Source organism: Salmo trutta, chromosome 10, assembly GCF_901001165.1.
Source record: "Salmo trutta chromosome 10, fSalTru1.1, whole genome shotgun sequence".
NCBI classification, from domain to species: domain Eukaryota; kingdom Metazoa; phylum Chordata; class Actinopteri; order Salmoniformes; family Salmonidae; genus Salmo; species Salmo trutta.
In genome coordinates, this window is record NC_042966.1 from 27,432,857 (window position 1) to 27,459,799 (window position 26,943).

The 26,943-nt window shown below is 42.4% G+C and overlaps 6 protein-coding genes across 16 annotated transcripts in view; 4 read left to right on the top strand and 2 right to left on the bottom strand.

Moving 5' to 3' along the window:
• Positions 1-7,318, top strand: part of LOC115201495 (brefeldin A-inhibited guanine nucleotide-exchange protein 3) — a 42,652-nt gene extending 35,334 nt beyond the window's left edge. For 5 of the 7 annotated variants that reach the window (XM_029765168.1, XM_029765166.1, XM_029765167.1 and 2 more), the window contains exons 30-34: positions 2,199-2,330; positions 2,665-2,795; positions 3,116-3,124; positions 4,047-5,292; positions 6,345-7,318. In XM_029765168.1, coding sequence (XP_029621028.1) covers positions 2,199-2,330; positions 2,665-2,795; positions 3,116-3,124; positions 4,047-5,292; positions 6,345-6,536 — 1,710 coding nt within the window. In that variant the 3' untranslated portion in view covers positions 6,537-7,318. The remainder of the gene's footprint in view (positions 1-2,198; positions 2,331-2,664; positions 2,796-3,115; positions 3,125-4,046; positions 5,293-6,344) is intronic. The other 2 variants (XM_029765170.1, XM_029765172.1) reach the window with 1 other exon arrangement.
• A 3,931-nt stretch (positions 7,319-11,249) lies between these two features.
• Positions 11,250-13,192, top strand: LOC115201497 (uncharacterized). The gene is made up of 2 exons (XM_029765174.1): positions 11,250-11,573; positions 11,679-13,192. The coding sequence occupies exons 1-2, from the start codon at positions 11,346-11,348 to the stop codon at positions 12,372-12,374; spliced, it is 924 nt and encodes a 307-aa protein (XP_029621034.1). The 5' UTR covers positions 11,250-11,345; the 3' UTR covers positions 12,375-13,192.
• A 1,291-nt stretch (positions 13,193-14,483) lies between these two features.
• LOC115201500 (cytochrome c oxidase assembly protein COX20, mitochondrial) lies at positions 14,484-18,210 on the bottom strand. Its single transcript, XM_029765182.1, has 4 exons — positions 18,071-18,210; positions 17,588-17,702; positions 15,563-15,626; positions 14,484-15,008 (listed from the first exon to the last, which is right to left on the bottom strand). The coding sequence occupies exons 1-4, from the start codon at positions 18,101-18,103 to the stop codon at positions 14,861-14,863; spliced, it is 360 nt and encodes a 119-aa protein (XP_029621042.1). The 5' UTR covers positions 18,104-18,210; the 3' UTR covers positions 14,484-14,860.
• LOC115201499 (gonadotropin subunit beta-2) lies at positions 18,132-20,158 on the top strand. Of its 2 annotated transcripts, none has more exons than XM_029765180.1 (3): positions 18,132-18,934; positions 19,058-19,253; positions 19,458-20,158. In XM_029765180.1, exons 2-3 carry the CDS (start codon positions 19,071-19,073, stop codon positions 19,701-19,703), a joined length of 429 nt encoding a protein of 142 aa, XP_029621040.1. In that variant the 5' UTR covers positions 18,132-18,934; positions 19,058-19,070; the 3' UTR covers positions 19,704-20,158. The 2 variants fall into 2 exon arrangements, with proteins under 2 accessions (XP_029621040.1, XP_029621041.1); XM_029765181.1 differs by having other exon boundaries at positions 19,070-19,253.
• A 374-nt stretch (positions 20,159-20,532) lies between these two features.
• Positions 20,533-22,938, bottom strand: LOC115201498 (G-protein coupled receptor 4). Of its 4 annotated transcripts, none has more exons than XM_029765178.1 (3): positions 22,717-22,938; positions 22,176-22,452; positions 20,533-21,715 (listed from the first exon to the last, which is right to left on the bottom strand). In XM_029765178.1, exon 3 carries the CDS (start codon positions 21,619-21,621, stop codon positions 20,767-20,769), a length of 855 nt encoding a protein of 284 aa, XP_029621038.1. In that variant the 5' UTR covers positions 21,622-21,715; positions 22,176-22,452; positions 22,717-22,938; the 3' UTR covers positions 20,533-20,766. The 4 variants fall into 4 exon arrangements, with proteins under 4 accessions (XP_029621038.1, XP_029621039.1, XP_029621037.1 ...); XM_029765179.1 differs by having other exon boundaries at positions 20,533-21,710; positions 22,176-22,217; positions 22,311-22,938; XM_029765177.1 differs by having other exon boundaries at positions 22,176-22,217; positions 22,311-22,938.
• A 1,275-nt stretch (positions 22,939-24,213) lies between these two features.
• Positions 24,214-26,194, top strand: LOC115201496 (proteinase-activated receptor 1-like). Its single transcript, XM_029765173.1, has 2 exons — positions 24,214-24,742; positions 25,092-26,194. Exon 2 carries the CDS (start codon positions 25,121-25,123, stop codon positions 26,054-26,056), a length of 936 nt encoding a protein of 311 aa, XP_029621033.1. The 5' UTR covers positions 24,214-24,742; positions 25,092-25,120; the 3' UTR covers positions 26,057-26,194.
• The last annotated feature ends 749 nt before the right edge of the window (positions 26,195-26,943 follow it).

A 26,943-nucleotide genomic window follows, 5' to 3' on the forward strand; every position in this document is an offset into this window, starting at 1 on the left:
CCTCTGCCTTTGTGCAAGGAGGAGCAGAAGAAGCACTGCCAGAGCCCTGCAAAATGACCTCCAGCAGGCCACAAATGTGCATGTGTCTGCTCAAACGGTCAGAAACAGACTCCATGAGGGTGGTATGAGGGCCCGACGTCCACACGTGGGGGTTGTGCTTACAGCCCAACACCGTGCAGGACGTTTGGCATTTGCCATAGAACACCAAGATTGGCAAATTCGCTACTGGCGCCCTGTGCTCTTCACAGATGAAAGCAGGTTCACACTGAGCACGTGACAGAGTCTGGAGACACCGTGGAGAACGTTCTGCTGCCTGCAACATCCTCCAGCATGACCGGTTTGGCGGTGTGTCAGTCATGGTGTAGGGTGGCATTTCTTTGGGGGGCCGCACAGCCCTCCATGTGCTCGCCAGAGGTAGCCTGACTGCCATTAGGTACCGAGATGAGATCCTCAGACCCCTTGTGAGACCATATGCTGGTGCGGTAGGCCCTGGGTTCCTCCTAATGCAAGACAATGCTAGACCTCATGTGGCTGGAGTGTGTCAGCAGTTCCTGCAAGAGGAAGGCATTGATGCTATGGACTGGCCCGCCCGTTCCCCAGACCTGAATCCATTTGAGCACATCTGGGACATCATGTCTCGCTCCATCCACCAACGCCACGTTGCACCACAGACTGTCCAGGAGTTGGCGGATGCTTTAGTCCAGGTCTGGGAGGAGATCCCTCAGGAGACCATCCGTCACCTCATCAGGAGCATGCCCAGGCGTTGTAGGGAGGTCATACAGGCACGTGGAGGCCACACACACTACTGAGCCTCATTTTGACTTGTTTTATGGACATTACATCAAAGTTGGATCAGCCTGTAGGTGGTTTTCCACTTTAATTTTGAGTGTGACTCCAAATCAAGACCTCCATGGGTTGATAAATTGGATTTCCATTGATTATTTTTGTGTGATTTTTGTTGTCAGCACATTCAACTATGTAAAGAAAAAAGTATTTAATAAGATTATTTCTTTCATTCAGATCTAGGATGTGTTGTTTAAGTGTTCCCTTTATTTTTTTGAGCAGTGTGTGTGTATATATATATATATATATATAAGAAATTGCTAAAATTTCAACAAAAAAAAAACATTTTACTTTGTCATCATGGGATATTGTATGTAGATTGAGGAAATATATATTTTATACATTTTAGAATAAGGCTGTAATGTAACAATGTTGAAAAACTCAAGGGGTCTAAATACTTTACGAATGCACTGTACTTGTTTCACAGATATGATTTGATATTGAGATAAAAATGGCTGCATTGGGCCTTTAACCCATTCTGATTATGGCTGTGGTGTGTGGCAGCAGGTTAATGCATGTTTACATCTAGCCCCACTACATTCCTACAGTAGGTAGGCTGCTTTTAGAAGGATACGTCTCACTACAAGTATTTTTCTCAGTCACAATATGAGCACAATATGAGAGGACCAAATATAATCTTCTTTAAAGCTTAAAGCTGCAGCCTTTTAGAGATAAAATAAAAAGCTTGTCTCTACTTGTACTGTAGTAGAAAGAGGGCTTAAATTCATGATGCATCACTACCAGAACTTAAATATAGTGACCTTGCAAGAGATTACTCTACTTAAGAATGCATTGTGTCTTCACTAACAGCATTGTTTTTCCAGACTGTCTTAAAACGTATTGTGGTAGACCCTATATACACGCAGGCATACTGTATGGACAAGACCAACTTTCTCAGGCTTGTGCTTTTTTTTGTGCTTCCTCCTCTGCATTGCTTGCTCTTTGGGGCTTTAAAGCACTTTGTGACAACTGTAAAAAGGGCTTTATAAAATAGTCATAGTTGTTGTGAAAGGGTCATCTACATTCAGAACAGGTCATTCATTCCCTAGTAAAAGTAAATGTCCACTATAATTTAGATGTTTAGTTCCAGTAATGTATGTTGGAATTACTGTCATTCATTTATTTCTTTAGAGATAAAAAATATATACTTTCACTGTATACTTTCACTGTCTCAACTGTTAATGATGTTCCATGTGTGTCTGGGAGAGTTGCAGTTGATCAGTTTGCTGTGTGTTCTAGATCCTGTTGATTGGATCACATTGTATGTAACCTTGTGCTCCAGACTATAGCTTCAGCATGCATGCCAGAGTGCCACACGGAACCTGTGTGTGTTTCTGTGTCTCTGTCTTGTGTAGAACCTGCTGGCGTGTTTCCGTAGTGGTTCAGACAGCTTCTCTGGGGACGCCTGTGAGGTTAAGGTGGCCGCCCCGTCCCACTCCCCCTCTGCTGAGGCAGAGTACTGGAGAATCAGAGCCATGGCCCAGCAGGTGACCCTCCACCACCGCACACTAATTTACTCAATCGGAAATCACCTTTAAATTTCAATCGCCCTATTGCACGGCTCTTCTGCGGTCCGGATTGAATCTAGGCCTAGGCTACATGCATGTTGATGTGAAATGACGTATACCTGTGTGGCTGGCCACAGTCAGACCTGTGGCAAATACTACTATTCATCAATCTAGGTGTTATTAGACAACATTTGAAACCTCTTTGTATTAAGTCTCATCTTCTATGTAGACAGTACATTTCATTATTCATGTATGTTGTTCAGTATGACTATATAGTTGTTGAACATGTCTCCTATCTTCCTCCTGTCTTTAGGTGTTTATGCTGGACACCCAGTGCTCCCCTAAAACCCCCAATAACAAGGAAGGCTTTGAGCATGCCCAGTCCTGTGTGCTCATCATAGAGCTCCCATCAGACCAGCAATCCAATGGTCACACTCAGAAAAGGTTGGCAATGTTTAATCACATAGCTGGTGTGGTGGCTTTTATCAGTGGACCAGATTTACAAGTAGTGCAAACACTTTGGAAATCTGGCCCAGTGTGTGAAGTTTGTATAATGTGTGTTCAACCTGTCGTGTACAGTACATCGTCAACTTTGAATCATTGCTCTCTTCTAATCTATTCACTATCTATATATAGTGTGTTACAGTTTATGTCTGGGTTCACAGCCCGTTCTCAGAATGTAGTTTTCGATGTGCAGTATATTCTGAGACTCATTCCATCTCCTTATGTGCTGATTTCTCTATCTTGTGCTGGACTTACAACAGAAAAATTGGGTAAGAGCACTTCGATGACACCCATACCATGATTCTGGTTTACTGTGAGCAGCATTTACACCCACCTGTCTGTGTTCATTATTTACATTTTTCCTTTAAGCATCCATTCATTGTCATGGACCATATTATGTCATGTCAACATCTGTTATCAGATGACATAAGCTACTGTGCAGATGATGAAGACTTTGTCTTATCCACCATGCGTAGATATGAAATCCTTTCCCTTTTATAAAATAAGAAAATTCCCAGAGTCCTCTGACCTCTGATACAGTATTATTATTTTGATCAAGCTCTTTGGGATTACAATGTGGTTTTATTAAATCTGCTTTTGACTTTCAGTTAAGGACCTTTTCTTTAATGCTGCTTATCAGAAACCTCATATGATGCCCAGAAGGATGGAGAAATTGATGTCTGAGATTTAAAGCTAGAGTCCTTAATTGAAACAATAGCAAAGCTGTCACTCCGCCTTTGTTTCAGTAAACAGCTGAGGGATGGGGCTGGAGAAATGTAACCACTCTCAAATTCATAAACAGCGCTATGGATGCAAGGACTGACCATCAATGATATCAAAATTATAGTTTTAACCATGTTTTGAGGCTACTGTTTGCTTACATTTTTATTGTTTACAAACAACCAAGCTTATATTTTTGGGTTCTGATGGGGTACGACAGTTGAACTAAGCTCATGACATTTTATAAGTTATATTCTTCAAGAATCAATGGGTATATATCATTAATTTATAAGTCCAAAAATGGAAGTAGCAACTAAGGATTGTAGCTTTAAAAGCAGTGTGTCATAAAACTTTAAAGATTAAATCCCATTTCGTTGTTGCATGTTTCTGACAGACAAACCAAATATCTGTAAAATAGGAATCTATTTACATAAATGGTTTCAATAACCTTTTTCTCCATCTGATCTATAGGATTCCTTTCAGAACTATAGTGGTTAGCTTACTCTCTCACCAAGTGTTGCTCCAGAACCTGTATGACATTCTGCTGGAGGAGTTTGTTAAGCACCCTGGTGATGCTGAGACCCAGGAGAAGACCACCCCAGTATCTGATCCTAGACCATCTGGTTTCCTGCGCTACATCTCCATGCAGAACCTGGCCATCATCTTCGACCTGCTGCTGGACTCCTACCGCACAGCCCGAGACTTTGATACGCGCCCGGGCCTCAAGTACCTGCTGATGAAGGTGTCTGGGGTGTGTGGCGCTGCCAACCTGTACCGCCAGTCTGCCATGAGCTTCAACATCTACTTCCAGGCCCTGCTGTGTGCCACGCTCACCAACCAGGAGAGCATCACTGCTGAGCTGGTGAAGAAGATCCTTTACGAGGAGGACGAGGGCAGCTCCGACTCCTCCCAGCAGTGCTCCTCCGAGGACGAGGACATCTTCGAGGAGACGGCTCAGGTGAGTCCCCCGCGGGGGAAGGAGAAGCGCCAGTGGAGGGCCACTATCCCTTCGCTCAGCATCCAGCCGGTCAGCAGCGCAGACTGGGCCTGGCTGGTCAAGCGGCTGCACAAGCTCTGCATGGACCTCTGCAACAACTACATCCAGATGCACCTGGACCAGGAGAACCTGGTGGACGAGGCAGTGCCCGTCTTCCGGGGGGACCCCCTCTTCTTCCTGCCCTTCTTCCCCTCCACCCCCGAGACTCCCACTCCCTCCACAGGAGGCCTGTCCGGCCGGGGAACACCCTCAGATGACAGCGTGCACTCCCACCTGGCAGAGACGCCGTCGGAGGACACCCACAGCCCTACTGCTGGCTACTGCATGGACAGCCTGCCACACCTGAGAGGGGAGAGGAGAGACCCAGCGGGCCGCAAGAAGGAGTGGTGGGAGAGTGCTGGGAACAAGCTATACACCATTGCCACCGACAAGACCATCACCAAGCTGATGATGGAGTACAAGAAGAGAAAGCAGCAGCACAACCATACCACCTTCGTGAAGGAGACCAAGGGGGGAGAGAACAGGGGCGAGGCAGGGACGATGAGGGGCCCAGAGTCCTCCAACCCACAGAGGCCCCAGCAGCTGGTGGACCCGGGGCCCATGAGACACTCGTTCAGTGCCGGGCCAGAGGTGCTGAGGCAGGAGAAGATCAGACCCCGCTCCGGTTCTACAGCCAGCTCCCACAGCGTCTCCATTAGAGACTCAGCGGCTCAGATACAGGTAGGACTGCAGGGGAAACATGACCAGATACAGGTAGGACTGCAGGGGAAACATGACCAGATACAGGTAGGACTGCAGGGGAAACATAACCAGATACAGGTGGGTAGGACTGCAGGGGAAACATGACCAGATACAGCTGGGTAGGACTGCAGGGGAAACATGACCAGATACAGGTGGGTAGGACTGCAGGGGAAACATGACCAGATACAGGTGGGTAGGACTGCAGGGGAAACATGACCAGATACAGCTGGGTAGGACTGCAGGGGAAACATGACCGGATACAGGTGGGTAGGACTGCAGGGGAAACATGACCGGATACAGGTAGGTAGGACTGCAGGGCAAACATGACCGGATACAGGTGGGTAGGACTGCAGGGGAAACATGACCGGATACAGGTGGGTAGGACTGCAGGGGAAACATGACCGGATACAGGTGGGTAGGACTGCAGGGGAAACATGACCGGATACAGGTAGGTGGGACCGCACGCAGGGGAAACATGACCGGATACAGGTGGGTGGGACCGCACGCAGGGGAAACATGACCGGATACAGGTGGGTGGGACCGCACGCAGGGGAAACATGACCGGATACAGGTGGGTGGGACCGCACGCAGGGGAAACATGACCGGATACAGGTGGGTGGGACCGCACGCAGGGGAAACATGACCGGATACAGGTGGGTGGGACCGCACGCAGGGGAAACATGACCGGATACAGGTGGGTGGGACCGCACGCAGGGGAAACATGACCGGATACAGGTGGGTGGGACCGCACGCAGGGGAAACATGACCGGATACAGGTGGGTGGGACCGCACGCAGGGGAAACATGGCCGGATACAGGTGGGTGGGACCGCACGCAGGGGAAACATGGCCGGATACAGGTGGGTGGGACCGCACGCAGGGGAAACGTGACCAGATACAGGTCCAGTTCTCTTTTCATGATTGGATAAACACTTGCACGTAAGTGTAAGCGCTAAACTCTATCCTCTTTCTCTTTTCTCGTTCTCTTTATTTTGTTCTCTTGTTCCCTCGTTCTCTCTCTCTCTCTCTCTAGGCATGGACTAACATGGTTCTGACCATCCTGACTCAGATCCAGCTCCTTCCAGACCCTACCTTCGTGGCCCTGCAGCCCGCCGTGTTCCCCTGCATTAGTCAGCTGACCTGTCACGTGACTGACCTCCGTGTGCGCCAGGCAGTGCGAGAGTGGCTGAGTCGCGTAGGAAGAATGTATGACATCACTATGTGAGGAGCAGCTGCGTTCCTTACAGCGTTTGTAAAGGGGAGATTCAAAGGCTTAGCCAATGAGAATCTGCATTGCCACTTTTAGCCGCATTCAGTTTGATTGTAATTTACAGGAAGTCATTCAGTTTGATTGTAATTTACAGGAAGTCATGCAGTTCATCTTTGCTAGGTTTTGCTTTAACGCTGTCACTCCTGAATGAAATGGAAGTTAGCTTTTTACCAAAAATATAATCGTCGTGTCTTTAAATTAGCTGACATAGCTATTTATTGTAGACCCCAATTTATGTTTACTACATATTATTTATATAAATTCTTTACAACTGCAAATATGCTATTATATTAAGAATATATTTTTGTTGATTTATATTTGTGATTTGACCTTGGAATAACTGTATATAAATCAGATATTGTGCCATATGAAGATATTGGTTCCAGTTAGCTTTACACATTTCAGTAGTAAATTGGTGTACTGCACTCTGACAAGATTCGCATCTATAAATCAGGCAAAATGATTTACCAAGCCCAGGCCCCTCTCAGTGAAATGGATGATATACTCTTTAGTATTAATTAACATTAACACATTTTGTTTAAGAGAGGAGATGAGATGCCTTGATGACACCAGCCAGTCACAAGGCCTTGATGAAAGTGACCCAGTCCCCTCTAGGTAAACAGACCACGTGACCCTAATCCAATGATGCAGAGGTAAAAAAAAAATAGGTGGATAAACTCTAATTGGCTGTCGCAGTGAAAAAAGTATGGCTCCCTATACTTTCGAAGAAAAAAAAATCTGCAGAAGGTAGGTAAACTGTTGGGCCCAAAATTATTTTACTTGTGTTTACCCTCCACTACACCACTGCCCTAATCCATCCATTCTTTAACTTAGACACATGACAGAAATACACCCTTACTATTATCTAAGCACGCCTGAGACCTCACCATATAGGTCAATGAGTCTTACTCATCAATGTCCAATGAAATCAGAGAGCAAATCCCCACATGCTGATCCTCATTGAAAGCGCTGTTGATAAACAACCCAACAAATACTGTAAGGCAGGATTAGGTTTCGTTCATATACCCTCAAACCTCAACAACAGTTTGGGTTGGAGCCATGCTCAGACCTGGCCTGTCTAGAAACGGTCATCCTTAGATAATATCAGACCCAACCATGATGATTCTCCAATCGCTACGCCTTTCCCTGACCATACCCGGATTCCTCGCCAGCCCCTCTATAGGAAATGTCGGAATTGCTATCATGTTGTCCCTCTGATCTCTCTGACCCTGCTCTAATAGCTGACATCTGCTTGGGTATTAATGAAAAGGGGCAGATGATTGAACACTCAGTACACGTATCACTATAAAATATGTTCGCCATTGCTGTTTGTGTAAATTTGAGCAGTCAAAGGACAGCCTTTTATGTACCCACCCACACAATTTTGTCTAGGATTTTAGTAACTTTAGTGGACTATTTATTAGTAGATATAATATGCACCTGCTCTCAAAACATGTTCCCTTGAGAATCTCATGTACATTTGCTCTCTAATGTTTTGATACAGTTGACATTTTCATGCTGGCCTCCAAAGATTAGCTGAATCTCTGGTAGTAAATGTCTGCGCTTAAAAGGTATTACAAAGAAATATAACTTATTAGGTTTTCAGCTCTACTGTACTCTAAAATAGGCAAGAATTGAAGATCAGATCATTATTGAAGAATTGAAGATCAGATCATTAATCATTTAAGTTGGCCAAATGCATTTGTGAATATAGTACATTTTTATATGGAAGCACTCTCAAGCTCATTATAGTAACACACTTTTACAATGAATCAAGATGATTTCATATAGAAAACTGAAAAATAAGTACATTTTAAATGTAGATATCTAGAAAGTAACAGGTTATGATAGAATTATGTCATGAGAGTTAATGTAATATTTTACTATTGAAAAGTTTAGTAATTGCTTTCATTGCATAATTTGTTGAGTGTATTCTCATCTGGTCAGTACTGGGGGTAGAATTTTCAGTGTCAAGTTTACTTATTACAGTGCTTTATAGTGTGTTTTCTTCTGACTGCCTGGGACAGTTTTTTTGCATACATACTGTTTATTATAGAATGTACCTTTTTTTGTTTACTGTCTTAATATAATGATCAACTTTGGGAGGTGAAAATGACTGTACAATGACCAAAGACCTGCCCACTGTATGTGTCTAGGGGCTCTATTCAATCTGGATGGCTGAAGCATTACAGATTGGGTGATTTAGAAATGTAAAGGTCATTTCCGATTGAGTTGACATACAGCGTTTACCTTGAATACAGTCTCCACTGATGCAGGAATATTGCTGTTAAAATGTCAAGTCACGCCAACCTGGACTCAGGGCTATCATAGTAAATGTAAATTTGTATGGTATTTATTAATTTGTGGATGCCCATCATCCATTTCATATATGTTACAAATTACAATTCGTATGATGTGTTATGAATTGCAATTCATACAATGTTACAAATTTGCAATATGTATGATATGTTACGAATTCCAATTTGTTGCGGTTAAATTTAGCTAGCTGGCTAACGTTAAGGTAGGGTTGGGGTTAGGGAAAGGGTTAGCTAACATGCTAAGTATTTGCAAAGTAGCTGAAAAAAATGGTAGTTGCTAAATGCAAAAGTTGTCGATGAGATTTGAACACGCAACCTTTGGGTTGCTATACGTTTGCGTTATATTACAACCAAACATCCTCCTTTTGTTTTTGCCTTAGGCAACCTTCTGTCTTATGTAACCATACCAAACGAAACATACCAACTAATTTGAGTTTTCCCGAAATTTACATTTTTTATGTTGCGTATAGTCTGAGCCCATGGTCATCATGCTGTAAAGCTGAACTTTAGCAATAAAGATTGAATGGAGCCCTTGATGTAAGCTGCTGATGATTATTAAGTTCCATTCGTTCGTATACTTTTACAGCATCATCTCTCTGGAAATTAGGCTGAGCATGCAGCTTGTGAATGTGTTATATAGAGGCACTAACTGTTGATCCTTTCCAAGAAACGTCTCATCTGCCATAGCTTCCTATCTGCTGATTGAGGATGAAAAGGGAGCAGGACCCAGAGAGAGTGCGTAGGCATATAAGCGGCTTTGGGAGAGAAACCATCGACTATTCCTTATTGTCTGAGTTGCACATTTGTGGGTAGATTGTGACCCAAATGTTTGTTCAAAGTGATCAGTTTATGGGATGATGGACGTTGATATTAAAAACAATGGAGTGTTTGTGTATCTAACCGTCCTAGACTGTGGAAATATCATTGCTTCCTATAACACATTTTTACTCCTCTGCCCCAAACTGTGTTGATGCATTTATTTGAAACCATCAATAGTCCAATTCCATATGTTCGGCAGTGTGGGAGCACATTTCTTTATGGCGCATGAATACTGTATGATCAGGATTAACAAAATATTCAAGGCAATTCCTTTGGAGCAATTAAACAATATTTGAGAAAAATTAGAACATCTTTTGGAACCCATAAGTATGATCCCATGAGATGGCAATTGTTTTCAACACAGTTCAATGTGTTTTGTTTTATAACCAAAAGCACATGATTCAATTAAAATCACTTGACATCAATGGTATTATTCTACCTTTATTTCGAACAAGGAACACAGACTGAGACCAAGGTCTCTTTTACAGCTGGGGCCTGAGGTTAAAGGTGTATTGTGTAATGCTTAATTTAAGGCAATTTGAGTGAGAAAGTGTTCTAAAATGTAGAAAGGAATGTGTGGAGCATGCCTGAAGGTTTCTGTAATGTTTTCATGCACTAAGACAACTGTTTTGTTAACAGATTAATTCTGCCATCTTAAGTCTTTGGCCAAACAAAATGTAATTAAATGATTACAAACATTTGGTTAATATTGATATGAATATGTTTTATGAACATTTTACTGTTCTGCAACTAAGTGTACATATACTGTCAAACTTCTGCCAGTTTGTAAGTTCTGTACATTTTCCTCTGAATGACTATGGTCGGTATTCTGGATGAACTGAATGGCACAAGCCTGGCAGGAAGAATGTCTTGCTTAGGGCTCTATTCAATCCCTATCGTGGAAGTTCTGTGTTACAGCATGAAATTTAAAGGCAACGTTTCAGCGTTAGTGGAGACTGCGTTCATGGTAAACGCTGCATATGTCGGCTCAATCAGGAATTACATTACCTTTTAAATATCTATCACACAATCTGTAATTCTTCAACGACACAGATTTAATAGAGCCCTAAGAGGGCCAATATTGTCACCGTGAATTTTAAAAGCTTTTTTCTGCCTTTGATAAAATAACTATTATAATGCTTGTGTTTTTCTCTGGCTGGACTCCCTTGCTGATGTAATTTGTCTTCAGATTGTATGTATTCATGTTTGTATTCATACTCAGTATATTTCAAAGCGCTTTTATGTTGTGTTGTAGAATAAACAAACAAATCGATTACCGAATTTGATTATTTATTTTATACAATTGATATTGGTCTCAATATGTAACTCTCTTCATCTAAGAGGGGTTCTTCAGAACCTTTTCTCAAAACAGTGTTTGTGGGTGAAAGGGTTTTACCGGGTTCTCCGACAGGGACAAGCCAGAAAAAACTTGTTTTTTTTTCTAAGAGTGCATTTTCCCACTCCATAAATCCGCCTCACTCGCCACATCAGTTGACCAACCACCCACGTAACCATTATTTACAATGTAGGCCAAATGTGGAGCTGCTGTGAGTAAATCCAAAGAGATTGGAGAAGCCTGGCTGTGATTGGACACTGTTACGTCCTCACTGATCTCTTAGCTGGACCCATGCTTGTCATGCCCTCATTTGTATGTATTGTACACCCTGACACGAGAGTGATAATCGCTCTGATTGTTGCTCCACTCTGCGCTCCAAGCCCAGGCTTTCAGCCCAGCATCATGCGGATGTTACTCGATAGCGGTTGGATAAAGTTCGGGCCAGCGGGCAGAGATAGCCTTGACTGGGTCCCTGGGTCTGGGCCGTCGCCGCTCCCCTCTCTCGACAAACATGCTCAGGTGAGTTGATCAACAGGGTGCACATTAAACAAAATGGATGAGATGTTTAACAGTATGTGAAATGGAAGTAACTAGTGTTGTTCACACCTTTTACTCTATCGCCAGGGTGACCACTGGAATGAGTTGACCCCCAGTGAGGACATCATGAGCAAAGAGTTCATCCTTTATGTTGTCGTAGCAACAACCTCTCTCCTTTTCATCAGTCTCGTTGGCTTCCTGGTCTACAGGAGATGCTCTACCAGCAAATTGGCTCTGACCAATGTCATCACCCTGGACCTGGAGGAGCTCCAAGATCTGCAGGACCTCCAGGACCCAGAGAGCAGCACTGACTTCCTGTCCTCACTGGCTTTGCACAGAGACCAGATCCCCAGCTGCAGCTCTGAGACAGACATGTCTGACGGAGTCTTCCTCATGGTCTACCTGCCAACACCCTATGAGGAGACCCTCACTAAGTTAGCCCGGGCTGCTAGCATCCGAAGCTCCAGAGGTGTGGATCGATCTGCTAGTGTCCGAAGCTCCAGAGGTGTGGATCGATCTGCTAGTGTCCGGAGCTCCAGAGGTGTTGATCAAGCTGAAGGCACTAGAACCTCCAGAGGTTTGAATCGAGCTGCCACTGTCAGAAACTCGAGAGATGTGGATCCCCCTAAGATAGACCGATCTGCCTCCGTCAGAAGCTCCAGAGGTGCGGATCGAGCTGCATGCATCAATGGCGCCAAAGGCGTTGATCCACCTGCTGGTCAAGGGAGAACAGATGTAACCCGGACAGATGGAGACACAGTGAAGGAACAGTCCACGGACTAAGGGCAGGATTCAATCGGATAGCTCCTTTCTGATAATGCACCATTTTAAGCAAATGTTAACGCGGTCATGGATATCGCATTCAATGCAGATCTTCCGCGGTCCGGATTGAATCCTGGCCAATATCAAAATAACAATATTTGTTTGTGAGAGGACGAAGGAGCATGCATCTCTGGATCTTCATTCCTTCATTTCTTGCTGCCAGGAGCTGAAACCATAGAGCAGCTTCTCTTTGTGATTGTAAAATGTACCTTTGTAGCCTGGTGGAACAGTCTGTGCTCTTGCTAACTCCTCTCTGTATTCCTTCATTGTCATACTAAACATGTATGGCATGACCGAAGAGTTGGCAACAGCACATACAGTACGAGACCAGGGTTTCTCCTAGGCTATGTGTCGTACAGCATATTGTGCAGTTTTTCATGATATAGTGTTAAGCAATGCATGGAGGTCACTGGTCAGAATTACTCAGAATAAGCCGATCAAGATGGTACTGTTACTGAGCGTTTCATACTGTTTAACGCCTGTCTGAGGAGCTTTTGATAGTTGCACAACTGTCTATAAAGCTGTTTCTTCTGTCATCTGGTCGTTTAAAAAAGGAAAGAACATATCTTGCTATTCTTATTTATAGTTTTATTATTCATATATCATTATTATAAGACTCTTATTTCTAATGTAATTACTCCCTTCCTGGACTGCACATAGTAAGCTGTATAGCTATAAAAAAATATATATATTAACTGAAGAAAAGTGATATTTGATAGTCCAAATATGTATCATGTACAATTAATTGTAAACACATTAAAGTATATTTTGACATCTAATATTGTTTTTGCGTCTTAATTTATTATTCAACAAATAAATACTTCTGTAAACAGTTCACTGGCTGGCTGCTGCAGACTGACATTTACCGACTGTTGGGACAAACTATCCACAAGTTGCTTAGTAAGCTGGATGTAATATTGGATGATGGCCCTCGACAATGCTGCACACTTTGAGAAGAACAAGGCCATCTGAGAGGCACATTATGTGGCAGCACAGGGCCAATGCAGGGTAGAGGCAGATAATATGAACTTACATTGTTATACCTTTGCTATGAGTTGGACCCTAGATGGAGGGGCCAGTAAGCTATCGAGACACCCAGCTGAAACCTAGGATGGAGGGGCCAGTGAGCTATCGAGACACCCATACTGTCATCACTGATGCAGCACCTGTGTGTTGGGAGTTTGTGGAGAGGTCCGCTTCTCCACTGTGGCCTTTGTCACATCGAGACTAGGGGCTAAGACATGCAGACATTCCTCTGACAGTTTGCAGTCAGAGGAAATGCATGCCTCTTAAGATGCAACAGGAGTGAAAGAGGGAGGACAGGAGACAGAGAACTAGTTCTCCGCTGTGGCTTTGTGTCAGACCTAAAGACCCAGAACGCACACATACACATTTGTACTGGAGTGAATGAGAGAGAGGAGGGCTGGATGAGAGACAGTGAGGTGTGGAAGATTTACTACAGTGCCGTGGGACGATATGATGCAGATTGCCATCTAGTGGCTATCTGGTGATACGGTAGTAGACTATTGCAGTACTCATTATTTAGTCCACACATTGATTTTTTATTTAACTAGGTAAGTGTTTAAAGAATTCCTGCTTGAGAGTAATGATTAAATAATTCTACCCTAAATTTAGGGATATGGTGTATATAGCCTGTAGAATGAGTAACTAAAGGGTTAAGCATAAGTCTCATAAGATTGCCTAGGATAGGAGAGGAATGGGGGTCTGTGGGTTTAAGTAAACATCAATAACTGTTAAACTGTGGTTGACCTGGCCTAGCTACAACTCTGAGAGTTTATGATCTGAGAGGGAGTACCCCTCGAGGTTTCCCTGATCTCAGAGATATGAAACTGTCGGCTGGGTAAGAATTTACTGTGTTGAGAGTTCTGGGGTCGAACAATTAACTCTCCTTAGTGTAGTGTGTAATGTGTGTGCGTAAATAAGGAGCCTGGTATATAATGATGTCTCTGTACAATGAACTGGAGAGCGCTCTCCTGAATAAACAATTCCGATTCTTGTAAGCTGGGCCTCTGTCTGTGTTATTAAACCAGAATCTTACACATTCTGGATGGCAGACTGAGTATTTTAATTGAGGTTAACATTGAGAACATAATTCTCATAACAGTAAGACAGTTAAGAAGACATTCTAATTTACAATGACGGCCTACCAAAAGGCATAACACTGTACAGAAAGTCAATCAATATTTATTCAGCGCACAACCAATCATCTCTTAAATAATTATGAATAGATCCACCATTGAGCACAAAACACCACTTGTTACAGAATATTTTACATAGAAATAACATCTGTCAGACAAACCATGCCTGACAACATGATCCAATAAGACAGAAAAATAGAAGAACATTTAAAGGCTGTGGACATTGTGAACTGCAGTCAAGGGTGTGTGAAAGAATCAATGATTTGACGACAGGATCACGTAATCATTTCAAGGACATGAAGGGCAAGGCTCCTGCTCTTTTGGTTTACTGACGGTGTCCAAACTCGTGCCTTCATACATGACCTTGTTCTTGATGCCATCCTGGATCAACCTTTGCTGCATACGGAGCTGGGCATTGGTAATTCTACAGTAGAACCTGAGAGCACCAGCAGAAATAGACCATCAGTTAATACATAGGGACCTGCATAGGGGTATAGGCTGTATAGGGGTATATGCTTCATAGGGGTGTAAGCTGTATTGGCTGCATAGGGGTATAGGCTGCCTTGGGGTATAGGCTGCATAGGCTGCATAGGGGTTGTTGTACTACAAAAATAGATGAGAACATCTCATGAATATGCTGAATAAATATTCTAACATGAGACAATAACAAACTTGCCACCCCGCCTGTGTTTTGGTAAAAAGCAGAAGTATGGGCCTGGAGAAAAGTAATCACTCTCAAATTCACAGACAGAGCTATGGATGCAAGGACCGCAAAAGTATAGTTTTAACCATGTTTTGAGGCTATACAGTGTGTTTACATTGTTTTAGTCCAATGTTTGTAAACAATCTTATATTTCAAGAATCAGTGGGTCTATATCATTAATTTGTAAGAATGGAAAAAGCAAATAAGGATTCTCGCTTTTAATGGACATCAACTAGCCAACAAGTAGGCTAAGCTTATAAATCATCAACACTGACTTCAAAACCTACCATGATCCCAGTGTGGTAAGCATGAATCCTGCAAAACCTATGTCAAAGGACCGCTTCACTCGACCTGTGAATGACAAATTAAAAGGCATGTGTAAGAAACTGAGAAATACTGTGAGAAGCCATAGAGGAAGAGGTGAAGGAGAGGATTTACTCTGCCCAAAATGTATGCTTGTGAGATAAGCCCTTTTTTGTTTGGAGGTCTATGAGAGAGTGTTGAATTACATGAGGCTTATTTGATTGAAAATAAGTTTCATAATACCAGTCAAAAGTTTGGACACACCTACTCATTCAAGACTTTTTCTTTATTTTTACATTGTAGAATAATAGTGAACACATCAAAACTAGGAAAGAACACATATAGAATCACGTAGTAACCAAAAAAAGTGTTCAACAAATCAAAATATATTTTAGATTCTTCAAATAGCTTGATGACAGCTTAGCACACTCCTGGCATTTTACTCAACCAGCTTCACCTGGAATGCTTTTCCAACAGTCTTGAAGGAGTTCCCACATATGCTGAGCACTTGGTTGGCTGCTTTTCCTTCATCTGCGGTCCAACTCATCCCATCTCAATTAGGTTGAGGTCGGGTGATTGTGGAGGCCAGGTCATCTGATGCAGCACTCCATCACTCTCCTTCTTGGTCAAATAGCCCTTACACAACCTGGAGGTGTGTTGGGTCAATGTCCTGTTGAAATACAAATGATAGTGGGACTAAGCGCAAACCAGATAGTATGGCGTATCGCTGCAGAATGCTGTGGTAGCCATGCTGGTTAAGTGTGCCTTGAATTCTAAATACATTTCAGACACTGTCACCAGCAAAGCACCCCTACACCATCACACCTACATGCTTCATCGTGGGAACTACACATGCAGAGATAATCCGTTCACCTACTCTGCATCTCACAAAGACACGGGTGGTTGGAACCAAAAATCTCAAATTTGGACTCCTCAGACCAAAGGACAGATTTCCACCGGTCTAATGTCCATTGCTCGTGTTTCTTTGGCGCAAGGAAGTCTTCTTCTTGTTGGTGTCCTTTAGTAGTGGTTTCTTTGCAGCAATTTGACCATGAAGGCCTGAGTCACACAGTCTCCTCTGAACAGTTGATGTTGAGATCTGTCTGTTACTTGAACTCGAAAGAATTTATTTGGGCTGCAATCTGAGGTGCAGTTAACTCTAATGAACTTATCCTCTGCAGCAGAAGTAACTGTGGATCTTCCATTCCTGTGGCGGTCCTCATGGGAGCCAGTTTCATCATTGCGCTTGATGGTTTTTGACTGACGTTCATGTCTTAAAGTAATGATGGACTGTCGTTTCTCTTTGCTTATTTGAGTTGTTCTTTCCATAATATGGACTTGGTCTTTTACCAAATAGGGCTATCTTCTGTATACCAACCCTACTTTGTCACAACACAACTGATTGGCTCAAACACATTAAAAAGGAAAGAAATTCCACCAATTAACTTCTGACACAGCTGTTAATTGAAATGCATTCCAGGTGACTACCTCATGAAGCTGGTTGATAGAATGCCAAGAGTGTGCAAAGCTGTCATCAAGGCAAAGGGTGGCTACTTTGAAGAAACGAAAACATTAAATAATTTTTTAACACTTTTTTGGTTACTACATGATTCCATATATGTTCTTTCATAGTTGATGTCTTTACAATTATTCTAAAATGTAAAAAAAAAAAAAATAATAATTTAAAAATAAAACTTGAATGAGTAGGTGTGTCCAAACTTTTGACTGGTACTGTATGTGGATGCACGAGGCAACTTCCATTGTTAGAGCAGTCACTCGGCTATCTTGTCAATATAATATATCATCTATGGAGAAACCTATGACAGAAGTAATATGATATTCTTACTATGCTCATATTAATGGACAGTAGATTAGATTTCACCCAAACAAATCGCTCAAGACAGAGTTACATGTATCTGGCACGAGATTAGGTTATGGGTTCTGAGATTACACTCAAACAAACAAATCATTGATGTATGCCAGTGAATCTGCAGGGAAAACAAATTTACTTGTGGCTAAAAAGTGCAAAAGGCCAGCAGCCAGGGATCCCCCAGATCCATGTAGAAGAGCCTCTCTGGCACAAGGTGTGTTTTGAACGTCCAGAATACCCAGCACCTTGAAACCCTAAATGGCATACGGTATATGAAACACATTATGGGAGATTAAACTACACAGAGAATAAGCAGAGAATTACTGAGATACAATTAATCACGGTTTACAACTTGTATCAAGCATCACATGATATTACATTCATACTGTTAGCTAGAAGACACGAAAGAGGGGTAGCTAGCTAGTTAAAAATGTCATGAATTAACACATAATCAGCTATAGCACACTACCGTTAGCTAGCTACCTACTTAAGCAAACTAGACATCTACTGTAGCGACATCACCACCAATAATATTCTTGACCTTCAACAACTGAGTTGCTGCTAGCCAACTTAGCATTGTCACAGATAATGTTTTCTGAATGACATTGTCTAGGACACTTACCTTCTTTTTGTCACTCTCCTCTTCACCGGCCATTATGGCATTAGATTGACCATGTTATGAGGAATTTACCTTCAGCATCGCCTGTATTTACTTTCATAATCACACTGGACACTGAGCATGCGCACTAGTAGGTTCGTTAGAAATTAACCCACGAGTTCATAAAAGGAAACAGTGGTCAAAAGCTTTTGTGTTCCGGGAAGATTTTCTCCAAGTATTGCTGACACAGAATTATTTATAGAAAAATAAGCTATGCTTTCAAAAATGTATTTGATATATTGACTGTTTTTTATATGTCATAATTCTTTCAAACGGATATAGCATTTTTTACCAAAACCTTGAGCAATATCCAACAGTGGGCAATTCACAGAATAACTAAAATGGCTATCCCAGTTGTCCCAATGAACAAGTGTGTGATTAATACTGTTAATCCTGTCAATGATATTCTATCTCAACAAAATGTACTTGCTTGGACCTTGATAACATGTGCAGCATTAACATCAAAACATGTCCTTCCTGTGTACAGCAGGGATCTAAATCTATGACAATTATGTCAATCTGACCCTATAAAGCCATCAACCCTTGAGGGATTAGGGTGTCTAATGAATTAATATTTTGATGCAATGTCATCGTCCACATGCAGAAGTCTAAACTGTGCAAAGTAGAGGGCAGGAGGAAGTCATTGTGTCAAAGTAATCCATTCTGTTACCAACATGGGATTTTATTCAAGGTTGTTGTGAAGGGGGAGAAATCATGAGCTGAGCATCCAACCCTGGATACTAACCTCCTCCACTGTATAAATGCCCAAACACACTGCCCATCAGGACACAACTTTCTGCTGCCTGCTGAACCCTTTTAGACCTTCAGGTAAACCTATATTGATCAGACTTCTCTTACTGTTATATATAGTTATTACAACAATTTGCGAATAATAAGCAATTTAAACTGTACCATTTCTAAATTCAGAGAAAATCATTTGTTTTCACTTAGGCTCTCTTTCAGGATGTTAGGTCTTCATGTAGGCACCTTGATCTCCCTGTTCCTGTGCATTCTCCTGGAACCTGTTGAGGGGTCTCTCATGCAGCCCTGTCAGCCCATCAACCAGACTGTGTCTCTCGAGAAGGAAGGCTGCCCAACGTGCTTAGTCATTCAAACCCCTATCTGCAGTGGCCACTGCGTCACCAAGGTACAATGTATTTAGTGGTTTAGTATCATCTGAATGTACTATGCAGTGGTTAGTATTATCTTATTTAGCTAGGCCATAACTTCCTTAATTTGTCACTGTGTTCTTCATAATTGCGTATCAAATACTAGAAACAACCCTAATGCGTAAAAACAAAAGAAAACATTGACCTACATTTACCTTTTCTCCTGTGTATTTATTTACCAGGAGCCGGTTTTCAAGAGCCCATTTTCCACCGTGTACCAGCATGTGTGCACCTACCGGGACGTCCACTATGAAACGATCCGCCTACCTGACTGTCCCCCTTGGGTGGACCCTCATGTCACCTACCCTGTGGCTCTGAGCTGTGACTGCAGCCTCTGTAACATGGACACTTCTGACTGTACCATCGAGAGCCTGCTGCCAGACTTCTGCATTACCCAAAGAGCACTAATGGATGGTAACATGTGGTGACATGTCAGCCAACATGCCTGCCTATGTAATGACATGTTATATTACACCCGCCCATGTAATGACATGTAGGCCCAATGTATGGGGAACTCAAACTGAACTCAAATTTCATAGGTACTACAGACATGGGCTTGTAGGTTGTATGTGAATGTACTTGTACTCATATTGGGATCTGAATAAACTGGCTCCAACTCTGACCACTTTCAGTGTCCTCTTTTTAGAGGGCCTCCGGGAGAGAATGGGAACAAAAGAGGAGAAAGAGCGATCTCAAATATCCACATTATCAATTTATTGAAGGAAATAAGTCCATATTTTTCTGAAAAGCTGCAATACAAGCCAAACAAAGATAGTGCAATGCAGAATAGGGCTGTGTACAATACAGTATGTTATGCATTGTATATTAACAAGCAAGGCACGTACTCTTCACATTTTAACTACAACAATAAAAGTAAAGTAGGTTTATTTAAAAAAAAAATTGAACCCCCTTTTTCCTCCCCAATTTTGTGATATCCAATTGCGATCTTGTCTCATTGCTGCAACTCCCCAACGGGCTTGGGAGAGGCAAAGGTCGAGTCATGCATCCTCCGAAACATGACCGGCCAAACCGCACTCCTTAACACACCCGGAAGCCAGCTGCACCAATGTGTCGGAGGAAACACCATTCACTGGCGACCGAAGTCGGCGTGCAGGCGCCCGGGCCGCCACAAGGAGTCGCTAGAGCGTGATGAGCCAAGTAAATCCCCCTGGCCAAACCCTCCCTTAACCTGGACAATGCTGGGACAACTGTGTGCCGCCCCATGGGACTCCCGGTCACGGCTGGTTATGACACAGCCTGGAATCAAACCTGGGTCTGTAGTGACGCCTAAAGCAATGCGATGCAGTGCCGTAGACCACTGCGCCACTCGGGAGGCCCGTAAGGTATAATTTTAACAAAGAAAAGAACAAGGTTAAAGCTCCCAATTCACCGCTTTTTTGACAACGTTTAGATCTGATAATTTTAACAAGGAGTTTATAGGAGTTATACATAGTGAATCATACAGCTACAGTCCATTATCCTGGACCTGTCCTACCTGGAGCCTTCTACTCCACTATCAGTTATGGTCATAGTGTTTGTGACCTGACTCTGCTCCTGGTCACCCATGAGCTTGTCGAAGCAGGGGAAGGCCAGAGTGTCCTTAGCTCCCTTTCTCATGAACACATAGAGTAGAGGATCCACAAGGGGGCTGAAACTCTCAAAGATTGTCCCAATCATCACATCCTTTTGGCATGTTACCGCTGATATCAGATATTGTATGATGAGGGGTAGGAACAGGACTGTGTAATTGCCCAGCACAAGGGCCAGGGTACCAATAATCCGTCTCTGTTCGACAGCTGGCACAGAGATGGAGACGGACAGAGCTTTCAACGTGCCCACAAGGAAGAATACAAGCAGTGGAAAGGGTATGAGGAGGCTAACTGCAAACAAAATAAGTGAAATCTCAGAAGTCGGTGTGAGGTGAAACATGTAGATTTGGATGAAAGGAACCACCCAGATAAAGGAGGACACTATGAGCGAGTATTTGATGTTACGGCGAAAACGGTACCAGAGAGGAAATGCAATCACTAGATATCTCTCGAGAGCAACACATACCATGAAACCAACGCTTGCACTGATACCAAAGAATTCAATCATTGTTGCTATAAATTTCCAGGAAACAGACAGTATGATTGGCCTCATGCAAATCTGAATGAGATCTGCAATAAGAAGGTTGATAACATAGACTGGAGCGATGTGATCAGCTCTGATCAGGAAGTACATGGCATAAATGGACAGACAGATCAGAGGAAAACCAATGGAGAATGTTGTCCACTGTACAATGGTTTCAACGAGGCTGCTATTTGATGCGATGTCATCCGAAATATTGCAGAGGCTTGCGTCCATCCTTGATGGTGCTTGTTGTTGCAGGAACTAGGGAATGGCAGGGTTCTTCAGACTCCAAGTTCAAGGTCCTTAATATTTTCCTGCTGGGCCTACACTAAGAAAAAAAGTGAAATAGCTGGTGTTTTACTCTATAACATTAAGATCCCGGTCATGATTCTTTAAAATAGGTCTAGTTTTGAGCTGCAATATGCATCTTTACTCAAAATCTAAAAGCAATTCCCTTCAAAAGAAACAGGAAGTATGCTCAATATAGTTCTACGTTCTGCGTATTTTTTGTAAAACTGAACATGTAATACAAAATGACCTGTCAAAGTGCAATGTCTATAGACATTAACATTCTTACAATGTGTAAATGTTAGGATACCTTAAACGTCTCTTTTTATGCAATTAACTAATCAATTGAGCCATTATTACGTTTTTTATGAATATCATATAATAGAAAAAAATAAGAAAAACTAAGTCATCACTGCGCATTTCAGTGTTTAACATGTGTAGCACAAGCAAAATTCAAATAGCCCTTTAGCAACCATGTGGATTCTACGGTATGGTCTTACCTGGAGGTTAATTTCGATTAATTGGCGTTTGTCTTGTAGCTCCTATCAAATCAACAAATTATCAGGAAGTGTAAATACAAGTTAGAAACACGCAAAAAATAGTCCAGTAACTTTTTTTACGGCACAGATACTCACAGATTCTCACGGTGCACACCCAGTGACAATACAGCATGTACATCTGAGCCTTAAATACTGTGAGACAGGAAGTCCACCACTCCAGGATGTCAAATGTCATTGCACAATTTGTGTTAGTACAGCATTTGTCAGTCTTCGATAGCTGATTGGCCAGGGAGATCATATGACATTAATAACAGTGGTTAAAAGACCCCAAACCTAATCCATTCCACACTAAGTTTCTACTTCACTGTATTTCAGAATGACAACAGGAATATTACATCTGACGTATAACATAATACACTTCATGCACACATCTTATAATATGCATACACCATTTTGGGTGAAGAAGCTGTTAGTTTTATATTCACAGACTTGATGTGTTGTAGTACAGGCAGCTACTTGAGAATAAAACAAAAAAACTTACTAGTGATATTCCACCATACTTTTATAGGTCAGTCACAATGTCTAGGTCCATCAGACTTAAAACCAATATGTTGAGACAATGATGAAACGTGCAGTCCGCCGTCACACACAAATGCAACAAACTAAATATTGTGCAAATACTTCAGAAAAATTACTTCCTTGTCACTAATGTTGAAATTGTGGGCTCACATACAGTACCTGTAAAAAGTTTGGAGAAGGGTTTTTCTTCATTTTTACTATTTTCTACATTGTAGAATAATATGGATGACATCAAAACTATGAAAGAACACATATAGTATCATGTAGTAACCAAAAAAAATGTATTAAATAAATCTTTTATATTTGAGATTCTTCAAAGTAGCCACCCTTTGCCTTGATGACAACTTTGCACACTCTTGGCATTCTCTCAACCAGCTTCATGGGGTAGTCACCTGGAATGCATTTCAATTGACAGGTGTGCCTTGTTAAAAGTTAATTTGTGGAATTTCTTTCCTTCTTAATGCGTTTGAACCAATCAGTTGTGTTGTGACAAGTTAGGGGTGGTATACAGAAGATAGTCCTATTTGGTTAAATACCAAGATGTCAAGAACAGCTCATATAAGCAAAGAGAAACGACAGTCACCATTACTTTAAGACATGAAGGTCAGTCAATACAGAAAATCTCAAGAACTTTGAAAGTTTCTTCAAGTGCAGTCGCAAAAATCATCAAGCGCTTTGATGAAACTGGCTCTCATGAGGACCGCCACAGGAAAGGAAGACCCAGAGTTACCTGTGTTGCAGAGGATAAGTTCATTAGAGTTACCAGCCTCAGAAATTGCAGCCCAAATACATGCTTCAGTGTCAGGCCTTCATGGTCGAATTTCTGCAAAGAAACCACCACTGAAGGACACCAAAAATAAGAAGAGTCCTGCTTGGGCCAAGAAACACGAGCAATGGACATTATACCATTGGAAATCCAAATTTGAGATTTTTGGTTCTAAACGCTGTGTCTTTGTGAGATGCAGAGTAGGTGAACGGATGATCTCCGCATGTGTGGTTCCCACCGTGAAGCATGGAGGTGGTGTGATGGTGCTTTGCTGGTGACACTGATTTATTTTAAATTCATGGCCCTCTTAAATAGCATGGCTACCATATCCTTCTACAGCGATACGCCATCCCGTCTGGTTTGTGCTTAGTGGGACTATCATTTGTTTTTCAACAGGACAATGACCCAACACATCTCCAGGCTGTGTAAAGGCTATTTGACCAAAGAGAGTGATGGAGTGCTGCATCAGATGACCTGGCCTCCACAATCACCTAACCTAAACCCAATTTGGGATGAGTTGGACCGAAGAGTGAAGGAAAAACAGCCAACAAGTGCTCAACATATGTGGGAACTCCTTCAAGACTGTTGGAAAAGCATTCCAGGGTTAGGGTTAGGGTTATTTCATAGTTTTGATGTCGTCACTATAACTCTACGATGTAGAACATTTAAAAAAAATTAAGAAAACCCCTTGAATGAGTAGGTGTGTCCAAACTTTTGATTGGTACTGTAGTTCTTTGACAGGGAAGTTCATGAGTTCAACCACTCTTGAGTGTTGTTGGTTAGGATGACTGAGCTTCTTTAAGATTAATTGATGTGTTCCAGGAATGTGTTTAAATGACATCAGTGTCTGTTAGGAGGAACTAGGCCCTGGCTTATAGACTGAGCAAAGTACAAAATGCAAATTGACTCTTTTCATTACCATCAGCATAGCTCAACTGGAACATAGGGAAATGTGAGTCTGTATTGCTTCTGTGAAACCGCTTATCTAGCAGTTCTAGGAAGATAAGTTACCATGCCATTCAGCACCAATAAAACATTTATATAAAAAAGCCAAAAGCAAATCAATCCAATCCATAGCACGGACCTGGTACCAGACGCATCGTCTACTGTGGGGATCATCCAGGTACAGTAATTGACGTTCACCCATCAACAGCAAGGTAAAACACACTGAGGAGGAACTCACAACGCTCTTTCCATGCGGTTCTCTCCAAAGCTACTTCAGGTAAGGCCATGGATTATCTCTGTCTATTTTTGGCAGGGGGAGGCAATACCAAAGGATCTAAATGCTATGGGGATGAATGGAATTCAGGAAACATTTTAAATCTAAAATATCCATGAACACGAGACGGAAATATGTGAGTAGCCTTTAAGCAACGGTTAGACCATGGTCTTAATAAAGAAGACAAGTAGAGAGACATAGAAGTGTTATTGGGAGAATGCCTGTGCTGTTTGTAGCCTAGAATGTACTAAAGGCTGTCACTGACAGACTAAACAAATGTGATATTTAAAATGTTGTACGCATACTCCTTCTAAAGGTATTTAATACATTCTTCCTGTTGCTGTCATTCTAGTGTGTGAAAGATGAGGACACGGTCACAAAATGACTATACCGGTAAATGCAACTAAACACCACAAAAATATATCAGAAACCACCTCAAATGACCAGAACCCCATGGATAAAGATATGAATATAGGGTCTGTTAATAACAACACAAACAACACTGACACTACTTTTGACCGTGTTGCTGAGGTCATTGGCTGGATAACCTTTGCCGTTGGGCTACCTGCCATTGGATTGGCCATTTACACAATGAAGAACCTGGTCAAGGGTCCCAACCCTGTTCCTGTCCATGTCATCAGCCTTCTTGTTTCAGACATTTTCAGTTTCATTGGAAGACCACAGGCTGCCACTGGGAGTATCCTATCGGCTGACACTGCTACCCTGATCTTTTATTTTGGCATCATATCCAACATTACTTTTATGGTTTGCATTGCACAAGAGCGACACCTGCTGGTGGCGTACCCCCAGTGCTACGGCTGCTGCAGCAAGCTTAAACAGTCCTCCATCATCTCCCTGGCTATGTGGGGAGCGCCCTCCGCTGTTCTGGCCCTCGCAGTGTTTAAATACTTGTTCTGGTTTGCAGTGGCCCTTCTCACTCCCTTCCCTTTTCTGTTGTTTTTCTTCCTCGACTCGTGGAGAGCGTTGCTATGTTTCAGGTCAACTTCTACAGCGGAGAAAAAAAGGTCTGTGGGTATACAGGCTGCAATCCTGACCAATTATACCGTGCTGTTTCTTCCCTTCATTCTGAACATTCTGCTCGAGTCGTTGAAGGAGGAAGTACGCTACTTAGGGCTGATTGCCAATCTGTTGCTGTATCTGAGTCCTCTAGTGGACCCGTTCCTCTACATCTTCATGACTAAGGGCCCCAGAGAGGTAGTGGAGTCCTTACTTTGCTGTAAAAATAAGCTGAGCAGGCAGCCAGAGACACAGACTGTGGTTACTCTGTCAGAGACGGTCACCGAGACCCGCCTTTGACTATAAATCAATTCAAATAATAATCGTCCTCTCCTGTTACAATGGTGCTTAGGAATAATTTTTAAATGGTTGTTTGACTTTGATAGATCAATTTCAATAGATTCATCCTCATCATTCAATAAAGTGATGCTACAGAGAGCACTGTTCATGGAGATATTTTTCATTTAAACTCCACAGAGCAATGTGTTCACTAGCCACTAGGGGTCATCACACCTCAGAGGTGTAACAGAAACAGGACTTCCAGGGGAAAAGGCAGATGACAGATATATCTGCGGTGTGTCACTCACGTCACCACCACAGAGTAGATCTAGGGGACTTGGTCCTTTGGTGCCTTGGCTGGTGAAAACATGTCAACACAGATCTGAATGAGAAGAGTTGACACTGCCAGCAACCGATCAAGGACCTGGTGGTCTGACAATCTAAGCTACCTCATTCCAAATGGAAAATTCTGGCAAACAGGATTGCGTATCTAGCGTCAAAAAGGCACAGTGAGTAAATATTAAGGATTACATTTAGTAGTTAGCTCTAAAAGCCATAGGGCTTTGGAGTTATGAAGGACAGCTCACTTTTCCAGAACTTCTACATTTGACAAAGTTCCATGAAAATCCCCATTGAGGTAGCACATCCTGAGCATGTTGGTCAGTTTCACAGAACATTTATCATCTTGAGAGAAAATACAGTAAGCTCCACGGACTAAGGGCAGGATTCAATCGGATAGCTCCTTTCTGATAATGCACCATTTTAAGCAAATGTTAACACGGTCACGGATATCGCATTCAAAGCAGATCTTCTGCGGTCCGGATTGAATCCTGGCCAATATCAAAATAACAATATTTGTTTGTGAGAGGACGAAGGAGCATGCATCTCTGGATCTTCATTCCTTCATT

Bases quoted from the DNA above. Each gene is read 5' to 3' on its own strand.
- LOC115201497 (XM_029765174.1), top strand. From the start codon at position 11,346: ATGCTTGTCATGCCCTCATTTGTATGTATTGTACACCCTGACACGAGA. The intron at 11,574-11,678 runs GTGAGTTGATCA...CTCTATCGCCAG, and splicing joins CTCTCGACAAACATGCTCAG to GGTGACCACTGGAATGAGTT.
- LOC115201500 (XM_029765182.1), bottom strand. From the start codon at position 18,103: ATGGCCGGTGAAGAGGAGAGTGACAAAAAGAAG. The intron at 15,627-17,587 runs GTAAATTTGTTT...TGTCATTCACAG, and splicing joins TTTGCACTTTTTAGCCACAA to GTCGAGTGAAGCGGTCCTTT. The intron at 15,009-15,562 runs GTAGGTTTTGAA...TGGTGCTCTCAG, and splicing joins CTTACCACACTGGGATCATG to GTTCTACTGTAGAATTACCA.
- LOC115201499 (XM_029765180.1), top strand. From the start codon at position 19,071: ATGTTAGGTCTTCATGTAGGCACCTTGATCTCCCTGTTCCTGTGCATT. The intron at 19,254-19,457 runs GTACAATGTATT...TTTATTTACCAG, and splicing joins GTGGCCACTGCGTCACCAAG to GAGCCGGTTTTCAAGAGCCC.
- LOC115201498 (XM_029765178.1), bottom strand. From the start codon at position 21,621: ATGGACGCAAGCCTCTGCAATATTTCGGATGACATCGCATCAAATAGC.
- LOC115201496 (XM_029765173.1), top strand. From the start codon at position 25,121: ATGACTATACCGGTAAATGCAACTAAACACCACAAAAATATATCAGAA.